Source organism: Choloepus didactylus, chromosome 13 (genome assembly GCF_015220235.1).
Source record: "Choloepus didactylus isolate mChoDid1 chromosome 13, mChoDid1.pri, whole genome shotgun sequence".
Lineage (NCBI taxonomy): Eukaryota > Metazoa > Chordata > Mammalia > Pilosa > Megalonychidae > Choloepus > Choloepus didactylus.
Window position 1 is genome coordinate 33817482 of NC_051319.1, and position 17934 is coordinate 33835415.

The following is a 17934-nucleotide window of genomic DNA, read 5'->3' on the forward strand; positions in this document are numbered from 1 at the left end:
TTTATTACTGTTCATTTGAACTCCATAGGTTGGTGAGGCCTGGGAAATTGAAATATTATTTCAACATTACCACTTATTTATTGTGCTTTTACTGTCAGGCATTTTGCATACATCATTTCATTTAGAAGAGGCAAGATAGCATAAGAAAGGAGTCTGGTGGAATGGTTGAGCACATGGGTGATGAAGCCAGGCTGCCTGGGTTGATTCACATCCCAGCTCCACCTCGTATGGCGTGACCTCGAACAGGCAAATTGGCCTCTATAGGGACTTCATTTGCTCAGTTATGAAAGGGGGCTAATAAATGTACCAACCTCACTGTCATTGGGAGGAGTAAATGAGGTAACATAACACAAAATGCTGAAACCAGTGCCTCGCACAGATTGAGAACTCCGTAAGTAGTAGTAGTATTACTATTATTAGTTATTAATATTGAATCTTCCCTGCAATGCTATGAGCCTGGTGCTGTCACTATCTCTATTCTAAAAGGAGTAACTGCCTAAGGCCACATAGCTAATAAGTGGCAGAGCTGGAAAGAAACCCAACTTGACTCCAGAGCCCATGTTCTTTACAAACTAGCAAACAGCCTCCGTACTCAGTAGAAGAAAAATGTAAAATAATCCAGCCAGCACTGAAATGGATGCTCTCCTGTGAAGGTGATACAGCACTGCTGTCTTTGTGTAATGTAGGATAGACAAATGAAACCTGGGCATCTTTTGCTGGGAGCCACACTCCTTTTGTGCTTTGAGCTAGACTGACCCCTAAGGTTGGAGAAGTCATCACTGTCATCACTCCCTTCCGCATCCCCATCTCCATCCCCATCTCCATCCCACCACTCTTTCAGGAAACAATTCTAGTCCAGAGCCACTTGGTTCTAGAAATTTCTTATTACCCAGGAATCGAGTTGTTGTTTTTTAACTGATCATGATTCTTCAGTTGTTATGGCTGGTTAACACACTGCAGTTGTGATTAATATTTGAAGTAAGTAACCCAGTACTGCTAATATTCAAAACAAAACAAAACAACAAGAAAAAAAAAAAAAATCATGGCACTCTGTGGGTGTGAAATGGTGGGAGAAAAAGGTAGCTGATTGCAGGGACCGTTTAGCCCCAACAGCCAAGGAGTAAGGTTGCTCTTTTCCAAGAATGTTCATCTAAGCACTACAGCTCCTGACTGTCCCTAAAGTCTGATATTGTTGCTCCAAGAATGATTTTTATGGTTTAGGAGCAATGTGCACTAGATTCAAATCCCTAGCTAAGCTATTTTCTGACTGTGTGACTGTAGGTGAGTCAGTCTCTCCAGCTTGGGTTCTTACTGTGAGAATTAAATGAGGCAACATATGTGCAGCACATGGCTCAGGGTCCACAGCCTTGTACCTGCCACTCCAAAATCCAAAAAGCTCTGAAAACTGAAAGTTTCCCTTTGAAATGCAGTTGGTGACAAAAATCTGACCTGTATTGATCAGAGATTTCATTTGTGTTTCTACCATACTTCTAGTCACAAGCTCTTCTGCTGTTCCTTGATATTTTTTGTTGTTATTTGCTATTGTTATTCTGAGACTTTGAGCTTAATTGAACTCTGAAACTGTGAAAATGAGTTAAAGATACTGTCAAAGAAAAAACTGCACAACCAGACGTTAAACAGGCAAGGATGACTTTATTCAGGGGCTCCAGTAGCAGGGGAGAGGAAACGCCATCAAAACAATGGGCAGCCTCCTCACTACAATGGACCTGACTCCCAGGGGTGTAAATCTCCCTGGCAACATGGGATATGACTCTGGGGATGAACCTGGACCCAGCATCGTGGGATTAAGAACATCTTGACCAAAAGGGGGATGAAAAATGAAACAAAATGAAGTATCACTGGCTGAGGATTACAAATGTGGTCAAGAGGTCACTCTGGTGGACATTCTTATGCACTATATAGATATGCCTTTCTAGGTTTTAGTGAATTGGAATAGCTAGAAGTTAATACCTGAAACTATCAAACTCCAACCCATTGGCCTTGACTCTTGAAGATGATTGTACAATTATGTAGCTTACAAGGGGTGACAGTGTGATGGTGAAAACCTTGTGGATCACACTCCCTTTAACCAGTGTATGGATGGATGAGTAGAAAAATGGGGACAGGGGCTAAATCAATATTGGTATGGGATGAGGGGGACGATTTCAGTGTTCTTTTTTACTTTTGTTTTTAATTCATATTTTTATTCTTTATGGTGTAAAGAAAATGTTGTGATGAAGGCACAACTACATGATGGTACTGTGAACAGTTGATTGTACACCATGGATGATTGTATGGTATGTGAATATATCTCAATAAAACTGAATTTAGAAAAAACAATCTCTAAAAAACAAAACAAAACAATGGGCAGCAAACTTTTTAAGAGCTGGGAGTAAGTTGGAGGAAAAGCCCCAGAAAATAATATGCGGGCTGGTGATCACTGGGATGGGTGAGTGATTTACTGAGGTTGCAATTAGGATGGTTTGGTTCCACCTAAATGGGTGAGGGATTCACCAAGTTTGTGGTTAGGACTATTTGATGAGGAATGTTTTCCACCTGGAGTCTGTAAGGGCTGGGAGAGAGGAGGGAGATGAGTAAGGGCTGGGGTGACAGGGAGAAGGGAGGGAGAGTTCAGGGGCAGAATGATCATTGATATAGTTACAGTCTGAAGCTTCCTTTTTTTTTCCCCTGCAGTCTGAGTTGTTTTTCTTTAGTGTTCCACAGATGCAAGATTAATTTCAAGGTGGTCAGGATGTGGCAGGGAGTGTGTAAGCGCGTGTGAATAGTAGGGCTTGATCAAAAGAAAAAAAAGGCTTGGTCAATACTCATATGGGTAAAAAGGAGAAGAAAGAGATTATGTACAGTAGATGAAGTTCTTGTGAAAATTTATGGACTGTCAGGTGTTTCAGAGAAAAATACAATATGGGAAAATAGCTCTATACAAGACTTAAGGAAAGAAGAGGACAAATTGTTTAATTTTACAGCAGCAGTGATGACTAAGGACTGATGAAAATAGCAAAAACTGCATAGGATAAAGGAATGAAGAATTTACCATGTGCTGATTGAGTGGATTCCATAATAGAGATATGAAGGTATGTCTCTGACTGGTTTGCTGATCATGAAATAAACTAGAATATTCCATAAGGAACTTAAATTGAGGTTAAGCGTGACTATTCAGAAGGTAGATGGTGAATATTTTGGTCCTTACTTATGTAAAGTGCTGATGAAACAGCTCTGTCCTGAGTCCATGTTCCTAGAAAAGCTCAACAACAGCTGAAGAGAGAGCACCCAGGCGGCTTTAAGGATACTGAGCAAATGCTGATTGTTCTTAGGTGTGCCAATTGTGCAAGCATACACAAAATAAAGTGAGCAGTGATTGGAAAAAGCCAACAACTGGGATATTTTAAAAGTGTACATAACTTGTGCACTATTATGTAAACAAAGAAATCACGAGTAGTAATTCCACATGTAGGTATCTATTCAAGAGAAATGGAAACCTACGTCCACACAAAGACATCTGTTTGAATAGCTCTTAGCGGCATAATTCATAAGCTAGTTAAAAACTGGAAACAACTCAAGTATCCATCAACTTGTGAATATAAAGATAAAATGTGGTATATCCATACAGTGGAATACTATTCAGCAATGAAAATGAATTAGCTATGGATACATGCTGTGACATGAATCTCAAAAGCATGTGAAGTGAAAGAAGCCAGACACAAGAAGCCACATATTGTGTGTGTCCATTGATATGATGTGTCCAGAAAAGGCAAATCTATAGAGACAGAAAGTAGGTTTGTGGTTTCTGGGAGTACAAGATGGAGATTAATAGTAAATGTGCATGAGGGATCATATTTGCTTGCTGGAAATGTTCTAAAGCTGATTTATGGGGATGGTTGCATATTGGGTATATTTATTAAAAACCATTAATTCGTATCTTTGGCCAGTTGATTTTTGACAAGGGAGCCAAGTCTAATCAATGAGGAAAGAATAGTTTCTTCAATAAATGTGCTGGGAAATCCACATGCAAAACAATAAAGAGGACCCCTGCTTCACACCATATACAAAAATTAATTAAAAATGGATCAGAGACTAAATATAAGAACTATAACTATAAAACTCCTAGAAGAAAACATAGGGGAATATCTTCAGGACCTTGTGAGTTCTGGTAAACTCACAGGAAGCTGGAGCCCGACTAGACTCAGAATCTACGTTCAGCTTATCTTCTCCTGAGATTCTGCACATAATTGCAATGATACTGCCCTTTCCGTACACAGCTAGGTGGGTGCTTGCTACTGCTTTCCAAAACCAAAATGTATTGTTTAGGGATATTATGGGGAGTAAAACTATAAAGAGATGCATCAGAATGATTACAACAAAAATGAGCTAGTCATTACCTTTGCAGGGGTAGGAAGGAGATACCCTTGTGCTGGGGTGCAGGGGCCTCAAATGTATATTATCAGTACCTTAGAAACATGTATATCTTAGGAGGTAGATACATAGGTGTTAATTTAAATAGAACTTAGGTATTCTGTATACTCTCCTTTATGTCTCATACATTTTACAATATTTAAAAATAGGCTTAAATATTCCATGAAACTGATAAATTTGTGGCCAGGACTAGATTTTGGGTAGGGGTGGAGCAGGAAAAGACTTTTAGTACTGTTTGGCTTTTTAAGCCCCATACATTTACTGCTTTGATAAAATTAAATTGCTATTAGAAACTGGAGATGTAGAGATGACTTAGCAGTCAAGGCTCTTGTCTCTGGATATTTCTGAATCTGGCAAGAAACCAATACGAACGATTAACTACTATTAATAGAGCCTGATGAGAGTTGTCAAGTATCTATAGACTGAGTGCTTCAGGATTACAGAAGAGGGAACAATTACTTTTTTTAATAAAAAAATTATAAAAAGCCAAAAACAAAACAAAACAAAACAAAGGAATAAGAAAAACAAATAACCTAAAATAACTACATTGCTTCCAAAGATGTTCCTATCATACCCCAAGAAAATTAACAAACCAAAGTCATTCCTGAGCATTCCCATATCATTAAGATTATTCTCAATATCTTATCTGAGGAACAATTACTTTTTCTAGTCAAAAGGCAGTGAGAGGACGCTGCCCTCCCCCCTACGTGGGACCCGACTCCCAGGGGTGTAAATCTCCCTGGCAATGCAGAATATGACTCCCGGGGAGGAATGTGGACCTGGCATCGTGGGACTGAGAGTATCTTCTTGACCAAAAGGGGGATGCAAAATGAGATGAAATAGTTTCAGTGGCTGAGAGATTCCAAATGGAGTCGAGAGGTCACTGGTGGACATTCTTATGCACTATATAGATAACACCTCTTAGGTTTAAATGTATTGGAATAGCTAGAAGTAAATACCTGAAACTACCAAACTCCAACCCGGTAGTCTGGACTCCTGAAGACAATTATATAATAATGTAGATTACAAGGGGTGACAGTGTGATTGTGAAGACGTTGTGGATTACACCCGCTTTATCTAGTGTATGGATGAGTAGAAAAATGGGGATAAAAACTAAAGGACAAATGGGGTGGGTTGGGGGGGATCGTTTGGGTGTTCTTTTTTCACTTTTCTTTTTTATTCTTGTTCTGGTTCTTTCTGATGTAAGGAAAATGTTCAGAGATAGATTGTGGTGATGAATGCATAACTATGTTATCATACTGTGGACAGTTGATTGTATACCATGGACGATTGTATGGTGTGTGAATGTATTTCAATAAAACTGAATTTAATAAAAAAAAAAAAAAAAAAGGCAGTGAGAGGAGAGGGGAATTACAGGGGAGGTTCTTTGTAAGTCAGGCCTTGAAGAATGAGGAGTTTGATAGTACAATGATGAAGAAAGGGCATCTAAGGAGAAGGAAACACAGGGATTAAGCAAACAGAAGAGTGAAAGTACGGGTAAGTGATCCATAGCAGATCAAGGACATTCATTGGGCTGTTCAGTGCACAACCTGTGCAGTCATCCACAGTAATCCTTGTTGAAGGGAGTGGCTAGAACCTATAAGGGGAAGGAAAAGAAGCCAAAAGCACAAGAGTGTTAGGTGGTATTATGGGTTGAATTGCGTCCCCTCAAAAGGTACGTTGGAGTCCCAATTCTGGTAAGTGTGAATGTGACCTTATTTGGAAATAGGGTTATTGCAAATGGAGCTAGTTAAGTTAAAATGAGGTCCTATTGGAATAGGATGAGCCCTCAATCTAAAATAATTGTATCATTAGAAGAGGAAATTTGAACACAGACAGACATAGGAAGGAAGAATGCCATGTGAAGAGACATACAGAGAGAGAAGATGGCTATGTGATGACAGAGGCAGAGGTTAAGTTATGCCACAAGCCAGGGCCTATCAAGGATTGCCAGCCACACCTAGAGGCCAGTAAAGGGACATGGAACAGATTTTTCCCTACAGACTCTAGAGGGAGCATGGTCTTCTGACACCTTGATTCCAGACTTCCAGCCTCCAGAACTGTGAGACAAATGTCTGTTGTTTTAAGCCATACAGTTTATGGTACCTTATTATGCAGCCCTGGGAAACTAAGACATGTAGGAAATGGAAACATGGAATATTATTCAGTTGGCTAGTGATGACATATTAGAACCTATTTGTCATATTGATATTAAAAAAATATACAAACTATTTATACTCAATGGGTGACAAGAACACATGCCTTTATTTATAATGGTAGGGGACAAACATGAATAGTTTTAAGTCTGTGTTTTTCACACTAATATCATTTCTTAAAGGCTTAAGACATGGAAAAGAATTTAACAAAAAACAGAATCATCGTCTACTCATACTAGAGATCACAAAAGGAAATGAACATAATCTTGCAATTCTAGAATACAAAATTAAACTTCATGGTAAGGGATTCTTAAATTTTCAGAGAGAAAAAAGAAAAACAAAAAGAAACATTGAGAACCATTTGGGATGGTGTTTCTCAAATTTAGCTCTTTCCCCAGACACATTCTTGGGAGAAGGAGCTACAAGATTTCTATGACAATTTTAAAATTTTGCATTTTAATTTTGATGATACTGCAAAACAACACACACTCATTCAGGATTACCTGGACAAGCATCTTATATAAAAATATTGCCACATGATTGCAACATCTGTACTTGTGTCTCTGACCCCTTTGGCACCAAGTGAAGACTAACAGTGCTTAACTTTTCCTGCAGAGTTTCTCAACTTGGGCTCTCAGCCGTTTCAGGGAATTGTTGCATATTTCCCATGAGAACTCTTAAGTTGTCAAGGTTGTGAACATTGGCTCAGGGCAATGATTCTCAAAATGGATAGGGTGGGGTAAAGATGGTGAAGGGAGATAGGTATGTAGTTTGAAAAAGCACATTTAAGAAGCTATTGATTTCATAATGCAAACTCCAGAAAGTCAAGCTCAGGAAAATAATTGGCTTATAGGTAGTACCAAAAACCAAATATAGATCCATGCTAGGGGGCTTGGAATAATCATGGTTGCTGTTGAGAAACCCTGGTTTAGAGGTAGAGGAGTGCTGGCACATTGAGAACAGTCAGTAAGAAAAACATGTCCAAAAGAACATCTTTTGGGTCAATGGGTGAATCCTAAACCAGAACTTGTCATGGTCTTTTGGAACTCAAAAGGCCAATCCAGAAGAAACCCAAGATGGTCCATCAGTCTTTTCAGCCCCATGGTGTGGGGAAAGTTAGTCTTTTTAATACTGATCCAAAAGAAGACAAGCTTTCCCCCCTGCCCATACTTCACCACTCCCCCTACCATTATTATTATTATTATTTTGATAACTGTATTTCATAATAAACAGTTGCTATAGCTGATAAGAATGGCCCCATATCCATCCACCAAGAAGTGTTGTCTTCATTGGTGAGGCCATCCAGTTCCCAAGGGGGACATCAGTGGTGTCTGCTCTGCTAGGAAAAAAACAAAGAATTGGATCTTCTTGGACAACTAATTTCCCCTCCTTTCCCCTTCATTACCAGAACACTTACTTTTGCTACTTACACACAACCTATTACAGGTGGTCTTGAGATAGTTCTGAAGGAAAAGGACTATGCAAATAAAGAGATCTTGTGAATATGGGGGACTTGAATGGCCACCCTCAATATAAAGGTAGTTGGGAAATGGTATTTCCTATCTTCTCAGAAATGGATTTGTTTTCTTCCATTCTCCATCTAAACCTAACTGCTAAAAGTGGTCCAGTGTAGGAAAATTCTGGCTCAATAGTTAATTAGGTTTTAAGTGTTTTAGTGCATGGGGTGATGCCAAAAACTAACCCAAATAGTGTCCAACTGTGTGATGATGTAGAACTCTGATAAGAAGGTTTATAATATTGACTTTATCTTATTTCACGGGAATTTGTTATTTTTTTTTTCAGATCCCCCTCCTCCCCCCCACTTCTGTTGCTATTCTGAGTAACCATCACAAGATATGTATACTCATTGCCCAAAAGGCAAGTAATTAATAATTAGTGGGCAACAGATACCTCTCAAAGAACATTTTGATTAAAGAACTATAAATGTATCACTTGATTAAAGAAACACTTGAGATCCTCTGTGTACGATATCAGTGGAATTGGCCTGTGTAGAAGCTAGCTTTTTAAATGAGTCCATCACCCTACAGTTTCCCATTCAACTAATGATCTCCTTTAGGTTACTAATTTTAGGAAACTTTGTTTTGCCATTGGAAAGCCAATTAGATTGAGTTGATCTGGCATATGAACACAGGTAAATAAAAAGGTACCTGGATTTCCAATTGCACTTGGAAAACAAAACAAAACAAAACAACGTAACATGGCTTGTGCGTTCCCCTGCCAACCTTCTTACCTGCTCTTCTTTCACTGTTCTTTGTTCAGTCGACTCTTGCTTTCTTCCTGTTATGTGACATCCCATACTTATTGCCACCTCAGGACCTTTGCACTTTCTATTTCCCTTATCTAGAAAGCGCCTCTGTTTCATCTTAACACAGCTGTCTCCTTCTTGTCAACCAAGTCCTCACACAAGCATCTCTTGTAAAAGACCCTCCCTCTAAGAGTCTCCCTCTGAGTGCCTCTTTGTTGCTCAGATGTGACCCTCTCTCTCTCTCTAACTGAGCCACCTCAGCAGATGAACTCACTGCCCTCCCCACTACGTGGGACCCGACTCCCAGGGGTGTAAATCTCCCTGGCAACGCAGGATATGACTCCCGGGGATGAATCTGGACCTGGCATCGTGGGATTGAGAATATCTTCTTGACCAAAAGGGGGATGCAAAATGAGACGAAATAGTTTCAGTGGCTGAGAGATTTCAAATGGAGTCGAGAAGTCACTCTGATGGACATTCTTATGCACTATATAGATAACACCTCTTAGGTTTTAATGTATTGAAATAGCTAGAAGTAAATACCTGAAACTACCAAACTCTATCCCAGTAGTCTGGACTCCTGAAGATGATTATATAATAATGTAGATTACAAAGGGTGACAGTGTGATTGTGAAAACCTTGTGGATCACACTCCCTTTATCTAATGTATGGATGGATGAATAGAAAAATGGGGATAAAAACTAAATGACAAATAGGGTGGGATGGGGGGGATGGTTTGGGTGTTCTTTTTTTACTTCTATTTTTTATTCTGATTCTTTCTGATGTAAAGAAAATGTTCAGAAATAGACTGTGGTGATGAATGCATAACAATATGATCGTACTGTGAACAGTTGATTGTATACCATGGATGATTGTATGGTATGTGAATATATTTCAATAAAACTGAAGTAAAAAAAAAAAACAAAAAAAAACCCTTCCTCACCATCTTGGCTATATTTGCTCCCTGCCTCTGCCATGTTCTATCACATTATTCCATTTATTTGGTTCAGGAATTATTTACTTACTTGTTTTTGATCTACCTCTCTAGAACATAAGTTCCATCTTATCTTTTTATTCATCACTATGTTTCCAGGGCCTAGTACAATGCCTGACACGTGGTACACGTTCAATAAATATTTGTCAAATGAAGGTTGAGTGAAAGGACTTCTCCCAATGACACAATGAATCCCTTTGTAAAATGTGAAATTCATAAATGATTGATGTTACAGTTTCTCAAAGTATTCTTTTCCTAGCCAGAATACCTTTCTGGAGTATACTAAAACATTGACAGTGGAATTCTCCTGTCTTCCCATGTCCCTGGCCTGACATGTCACTTACCTGTAATTATTTTAGAGCTTCAATTTCCCGTAGCCAGGTCTCCAGTTCTCCACTCTTTTGCATGCTTATTAGATCAGAGCATCCACCTATACAATCTTTTCCGATAAAGACCCGAGGTACCTAAAAAGCAAGCAAACCAGGTAAGGAATTTAATTACTAGATTAGAAAGAATGTCCCTTCCTCTAACTATTTCCCATGACCCAAATATGTTCAAATCATTTTACAATCTCCACACATAAATTCTTTTAGGATAGAACTTTCTTCTGTTATAAGAGTAAAATTATTTATTAAAGGATGAGTTTAAGCCAGGATACTTTTCAAATTGAGTGTACTGTGTATGAGATTGTTCACCTTGTCAAAATGATTTAAAAATTCCGCTCTACAGAAACAAGTTTCAGGGAAAGAATTTTGGTTGGCTGCAGCGAGACCACCCTGATGGAATTCTGGTTTCTCTGCAGTTGTGACCACACCTGAGCTATTAAGCTGAGTCACAGCAACCAAGAGTTTTTCCTAAATACAGCTGGAAAAGTAATTACATTAGGTCTCCGTCCCTGATTTTTAGATCCACAGTTTATTATAGTCACCTCTCCCAGTTGTAACAACACAGATGAGCTCTGTCCCCAACTGGGGGAGGCAATGGTATCTGGGTCTCATTCTTTAATCCGACCCATCATAAGATGCTTAAATGCTACAGCTCTGGAACCACAGACACTCATCTGCTTTGGCTTCCCACCTGGCATGGATGGGTCACCCAAGGCAAGCCAGAATGACACAGTCATTATACCCTCCCTGCTGCCAGGCAGAGCCACATTCCAGAAGGCTTTCAGAATCCTGAGGGAAGAGGAACTCCCCCTCACTGTGGCCCAGGCAACTTCCAAGCCAAGGGTGGGACACACAGGCTGACTGGCAGGTGACAATATAGTCACCTGACTGATGAGAAGCCAGCAGGTCTCGCTCCCAACCCTAGGAATGCACAGAAGGGGTGGGGGTGGTGAGAGGCCAGAAGCAGCAAAAATACTTTCCAAGCTTTTGATTTTCTTCAGAAGACTTAAAATTCAACTGATTGTTTCTTTAAAAGCAAGAGAGATGAGAGAAAGGGCTGAATTATTGCAGATAATTTCTTGTAGTATTTTTTTTAAGAATGAGGTCCAGGTGGAAATGGACTTCAAAAATAAAGACCAAACCAAATGAAATAAGCCATACACAAAAGGATGAATATTGTATGATTCAGCTTATATGAAATATCAGGAATAAGCAAATTCATAGAGACAGAAAGTAGATTAGAGGTTACCAGAGGATGGGGGAGGTGGGGAATGGAGGGTATTGCTTAATGAGTAGATAGATACAGAGCTTCTGTTTTGGGTGATGAAGGATTTTGCAATGGAAGGTGGTGATGGGTGGGGAATGGAGGGTATTGCTTAATGAGTAGATAGATACAGAGCTTCTGTTTTGGGTGATAAAGGATTTTGCAATGGAAGGTGGTGATGGTGACATGGCATTACAAAAGTAATCAATACAACAGAATTGGTTAAAATGGCAAATGTTATATAGAGATAACATTTTTGGATATATTATATAAAATATATATTTTTGTGGATATATATTATATATATAAAAATATATATTTTTTGCGGCTATATTATATCCACAATAAAAAGAGGTCAAAACTTAAAAAGAAATCCTGCACCAAATTTTCATGGCTATTTCCTATATCCAGAGAGAGGGAAAGAACACAAAGGACCCAGTTCCAGAGCTGGCTGTGCCATTTAGGATCCAATGAGAAAACCTGTAATGTCACATTCAGTCACAGAAGATACTGTCAGCTCCATGGGTTATGTGGGATGATGGAAAATGGGAAGCAAAGTGCCATCGATGCAACATTGTTTTCATTAACAGAAAAGAATAGCAGCAGAAAGATGAGGTGAGAAACCTAAAATTTCCCCAAACTCATGGCCATTATTAGAGAGAAAATAAAGTTTCTTCCCAAATTCTTGGGCCCTTTCAGCTTCTATATCCCCAGGAAGACTTGGCCCTGGCCAGTTGTAACAGGAAGCAGAGCAGCATACTAATGTAATTCCAATGCAATTAGACTGCACAGCTACTTCTGTCAAAGACATTGTCTATTTAAATAAAAATCATCTGAGCTTTAAACAAGAATGCCATTTATTCATTCTTGAACTCCTATATTTTAAAAAATAGAGCAGTTGTCACTCTTCCCAAGGACTGCTGCATCGCCACCTTTGAGTGGGGGTGTTGGTTCACCCTCTAAGCCTGGGCAGAGGGGGTTTGAGTTTAATCAGGTGGGGAGGACACCCTGAGGAGCAGAGTACTCCAGTAGTTCTCAGATTTGAGCATGTATCAGACCCACAGGCTTGTTAAAACACATATTTCTGTGCCCCACCCTCCACCCTGTCCAAATTTCTGATTCAGTAGATGTAGGTTGGGGCCCAAGAATGTGCATTTCTAACAAGCTCCCAGGTGATGTTGACATTGCTGGTCCCAGAATGACACTTTGCAAACCACTGGTTTAGACTGAGCAGCCGTTTATTCCTCTTAAGGTAGTGGAGCTGATGAAAACCCACAGCCTTACAGCCGCCCCCAGCTGCCTGAGACAAGCCCTCAAACAGGACCAGGCTGTCTCGAGGGCGGAGTTTTGTGTACACCATCTAGTAAAGAAGCAGATTTACCCGAGAGAGGAAAGTCCCCTTCGCCCTTACCTCGGCCTCTAGGCTGGACAACAGCCAAACCTCCTGCCAAGCACACTGGTTACCATCACCCCTAAAAGGAGCTGCAGTACAGGCTGCACTCGACAGTGCGGGGGTGGGGGTGGGGGAACTGTGGTGAAACAGGAAGCACAGAGGCACTGTTGATTCTGCTGAGGAAAGAGGAGGAAATGCACCTTCTAGAGCTCTCCCCGGCCCACTCCCTTCCCTGGAGGAACTAGAGAGCCTGTTATTGTCAAGGAGAGGAAAGAGAACTGTTACTGTGAAGACAAGTGTGGTAATATTGGGGCCTTTAGTCTCCTCCTACAGGAGGTGTCCAGTTCCCAGCCAGGCAATGTCTTCTGCACCCTAGGATTACGCAGATGCAGTTCCTTGAAGCTATTTCCCAACACTTCTCACCAAATGCCTCCTTAGCTACCTCCCTGGTACCGGCACCATCACCTCTCACCTGGATTGTGATACCGACCAAAAGCAGTGGGTTCTCTGCCCTGTGCGCTCAAATGACCAATTCCTGAGACACCGGGGTTTCCAAGAGAGCAAGAGTATATCGCTAAGCACAAAGCAGGACATCAGAAGGCCTATTGGCCTAAAAATCTGTCTCCCTGAACTGCAGTAACTCCGATAGTTTCATAGTATCAAAAGATGGGCAGATTATAGAGTAATGAGTACAATAGCCCCAGATTATGTTATTAGAAGTGATCTAATTGTTGAGCATGCACAGATTGACTACATTCTTAGTCACAGAACGTATGTAAGAAAATGGCAGCCTTAATATGATGATAGGCGTGATGTTTAGTATTATAATGAGGTACAAGTCACTTATAGGTTAAAGTTCAAGTTACTGCACATGTGAGGCAGGCAAATTTTGGTTAGAGCCAACATTGTCTAGCCAGATAGTTTAGGAATTGGGTTGGGTTAGTTCTGGGTTAACCCAAGTTCTTTCATTAATAAACATTAGGGGCTGTCTTTAGTGATCGTAAGACTCTAAAAGTTGAAAAACAGAATTAGAGGTTACAAACGGGGGCTAGTCACAAAGTTTTTACAATCACAATATAAAGGCTATATAGTTATAAAATCAAGGCAGCTGGTTTACAGTTCAGTAACTTCAGTTACTTCCCTCTGGCTATTCTAATATACTAGAAAATAAAAAAGGCATATCTATAATGCCAAGCCCAAATCAACAGTAGTCATGGGAACCCTTAAGAATACCCAGGTCCCTATCTGAGACTCTATAAAAGTTTCATTCACTAAGTTTATTTTTCAGAAACTTAAATCCTCCAGAGTGTTCCTATGCCGGGTAAGTCCCCAAACCCAGAGGCAACAGCCTCTTCAAGAACATCAGCCAGATGCATCCCACTTCCCCATAATGTTGACACCCCTTTCCAATATGAACAAGTTAGGGTGGTCACTGCCCAGATGTCCCTGAAGATTGAAAACAGTGATCAAATGAGAGGGAGGATTAGCAACAGACAAGATAGGATTTAACAAAGGATTACGAACACTGAATCTTTATGTAAATATTATCTTTATATATATTTCTATAAATTTTTTTTTAGTCTTTAGGGTATTAGAACTAAAAGGAAGTAACTGAAATGATGGAACTGTAACCCATAACATTCTTTGAAATTTGCTCTATAACTACTTGTTAAATTGTCATTTGAAATGTATCACTTTTCTGTATATATGTTATATTTCACAATAAGGAAATAACTGAAATTGTGGAACTGTAATCCATAACATTTTTGAAATTGGCTCTGTAACTTGTTAAATCATACCTTGAAAGTTATCATCACCTTTCTGTATATATGTTATATTTCACAATAAAAAATATATTAAAAAAGGACATATCTATATGATTCAATAATCATCATTTGTTAAATCCTAACTTCTCGGTTACAATTACTGCTATAGCCCTCTTACTTCTGCCCTCATCCTCCTACACTCTCTTCTCCCCACAGCTAGCAAAGTGACCCTTTCAAAACGTTAAGTCAGGTCAGATCACTGCTCTACTCAAAAATCCCCAACGGGGTCTCATCTCACCCTGAGTAAAAGTCAGTCACAATAGCTTGAAAGGCCCTTCCCAGTCTATCACCCTTTGTCCCTCAGAATTGTCTCCTCCTTTCCCACTAATTCACAGTGCTCCAGCCACACTGGCCTCCTTGTCATTCCGTGAGCCTCTCAGGCACACTGTACCACCGGGCCTTTGCACTCCTGTTCCCTCTTCTGGAATGCTCTACCTCTAAATTTCTTCAGGTGTGCCTTCTCCTTTAGAGAACTACCCAGACATGGCCTTCTCAGTGAGGCCCTGATGGCTCCATTTAAAATTATACCCTGCTCCCTACATCCCTCTCCTACTTTTCTCCATTGCCCACAGATCATTTACTGCCTTCCAATATATTATTTTATTTATTGTATTTATTGTCTCCTCCACTACAATGTAAGTTCCATGACAGCAGGAGGTTTTGTCTGTTTTGTTTGTGGCTGTGTTCCCCGTGCTTGGAACAGTTCCTGGTACTAGACACTTAAGAAATATTTTTTGAATGAATGAATGAAGAGGTTTGTCTTTCCCCCTAGAGAACAGAATGCTGCCAGACTGAGAGCACCGGTTCCCAGACTTTGTTACACATTGGAATCACCTGGGGATCTTTGAAAATACCTAAGCCTGGCTCCCACCCCCAGGCATTCTGATTTAATTAGTATGGGGTGTGACTTCAGCAATAGGATTTTTAAAGGGCTCTGTAGGTGATTCTGATGTGCAGCCAGGTTTGGGAACCACTTGCTAAGAGGGGATCCCTGGTGCCAGCAGGAGCGGGGCCCCAAAATGGCACTGCCCTTTCTCTCTCGGTACCTGGCTGCTAAGCAGCAGGGGCCTCTCTCACCACTGTCTTCTGTTCCAGGACCTACCAGAGATGAGACTCCTCAGCTCACAGCTGGGTTCCTGACAGCAAATAGGACTAACAGCATTTAGCCTTAGTCTGCACCACAATGCTGATTTCTGATTGGGGAGGAGGGGAGAAACAACCACCAAGCTTTATACTCAGAACCCAGAGAAAACTCTTTAAGTCAAAATGAAGCTGTAATAGGATACGTGTTTCTGCAAACACTATGTTTTAGAGTGTCAATCCTGGGTGAGCTGGTGGGACATCTTGCACCCCATTCATCACCACCAGGCATACGGTGATCCTGCTGGCATCATCCAAGGACCTGTAGGCTCTGAAGAAGAGATGTCTTCCTATGCAGGAGAGTCCTTAGGGGTCACACGGTCCATTTGTAGCAGAGGGGACTCTGGCCTCTGACCCCAGAGTGCCCCTTTCTACTATGACAGGCCTGGAGACATCTCATAATTTAGAACAAGGGGGAAATAATGGGCCATTATTTCTCCAGTGAGAGGAATTAGGTAAGATAAGGAAGGATGAGCAAATTAGATTATGGTTAAGGGAAAACTGGAGGAAAGACTCAAGGACAGCAAATCAAGTGAGAACCGGAGGAACAGCATACATGATTCCCGTGTTGAAAAACAGAAATATACAGATCACCCCCGGACCATCACCTCCACTTTGCACTCCCAGCCCTGCAAGCTGAAAAGTGTCATTGTATGGCAGGACTTACCACGAGGACTCCAGATAACTCCTGAAATGACTCTGGGCACAGAGGACACTCAGCTGCGCTCCCTCCCCTGACTCAAGGGGAACTGTGGCCACAGTCTGGCCGCCCATTCAAGGAAGCTCTGTCTTCGCTCAAACTCCCTCCCCCACCGCCCCCAGACCCCTGACTGATGAAGCACTAGCAGCGTCCTAGAAAAAGGCACCGGCGTGCCCACCCATTCATGACCCTGACAAGAAAAGGGAATCTGGGAGCCTTTTCCCCCAGAGTCTTTTAAAGCTAAACCCCAGACTCACCGTTCTTGCCCCCGTGAGCTGCTGGAAATAATCCTGAATCGCGTTTGTGTCACTGGTACCTGTGATATCGACGAATTCCAGAAGTCCTTGTTTGAAGGGCATTTGACAGAGGATCTCTTGGGTCTTTCTGCAGTAGGGGCAGGTGGGCTTGATGAACACAACCACCTTCCCGGGGTGGATTTTGCTGTTCACAAATTCCTGAGCCATGCTGGCAGGCAGCCGTCTTCCCGGGAGGAATCCTCGACTGGGGTTATTGCTCCGGGTGTAAAGCAGCGGCCGGGACAGTTGGCTCCCTTTTAAAGGAACCTCCCTGGAGGAGGAGTTTGCTTGGTAGCGTGCTCGAGTTTTAAAGGGACAGCCCCAAAGTCATTCCAGTCTGCCCTGAGTCACAAGTGAGACATGCCCAAGAAGGCATGCTTGCTATTTAATCAGACCTTTCCTGAGCGCCTGCCCTTTGCAGAGATCAGAGTTAAATTGCCCTCTGGGGAAGCACAAAGAGCCCAGACCAGCCTCAGGGAAGGGGCTGAGGGGGCAGTGACCTCCTCGGGCAAAATGTTTTAAAAACACACAAAGAATCATTCAAGAAACAGAACGCTTTGAAATCTCTTTAGAGGAAGTGAGATTGCAATGGTGACCCTGCGCCAGGGTTGAGGCTGTTCCCACCATGGCTTTCTGTTCCCTTACAGTGGGTATTATTGATGTTGCTGTTGTTTTAACAGAATTAGTTCCCTACGTGTAAAAATCCGGAGATTTCTTGAAAGAATCTGGATTTGAGTTAATTGTTTATTTAACTTTCTCCATACAAGAGGGGGAGAGAACTAGACATAGAAACAGAAGGCTTTGTTCAGCCGTGGTGGAGAACGGGCGCCTTCTTCCTGAAAAGGCAGCTCTGACAACACGGAGCCGGTGTGCTGGGGCGGAGCAGCCCCTGCCCCCGCCTTGCGCAGGGCACATGGTTGTCTCCCGTTGCCACATGCCCCACTTGGCCGGCCCCTGCCTTTGAGACACCTGCTTCGCCCTGTAAGTATTTGAGTCTGTGACCCTTGAGCAGCAGTTTAGTCCAGAAGCAAATTCCAGCGTAAACCCTGATCTCAAACTATAGTTTCAATGAGGGTCTTTTT

At 41.4% G+C, this 17934-nt stretch overlaps 1 protein-coding gene across 3 annotated transcripts in view; it reads right to left on the minus strand.

Moving 5' to 3' along the window:
- GLRX (glutaredoxin) overlaps positions 1-17156 on the minus strand; it is a 58000-nt gene extending 40844 nt beyond the window's left edge. The window contains exons 1-3 of one of the 3 annotated variants that reach the window (XM_037802227.1): positions 16814-17152; positions 10192-10311; positions 6663-7926 (exon numbers count right to left, since the gene is read on the minus strand). In XM_037802227.1, the coding sequence (XP_037658155.1) occupies positions 10198-10311; positions 16814-17020 (321 nt within the window). In that variant the 5' untranslated portion in view covers positions 17021-17152 and the 3' untranslated portion in view covers positions 6663-7926; positions 10192-10197. Of the gene's footprint in view, positions 1-6662; positions 7927-10191; positions 10312-16813 lie in introns of those variants that run through there. The other 2 variants (XM_037802226.1, XM_037802228.1) reach the window with 2 other exon arrangements.
- Positions 17157-17934: the final 778 nt, after the last annotated feature.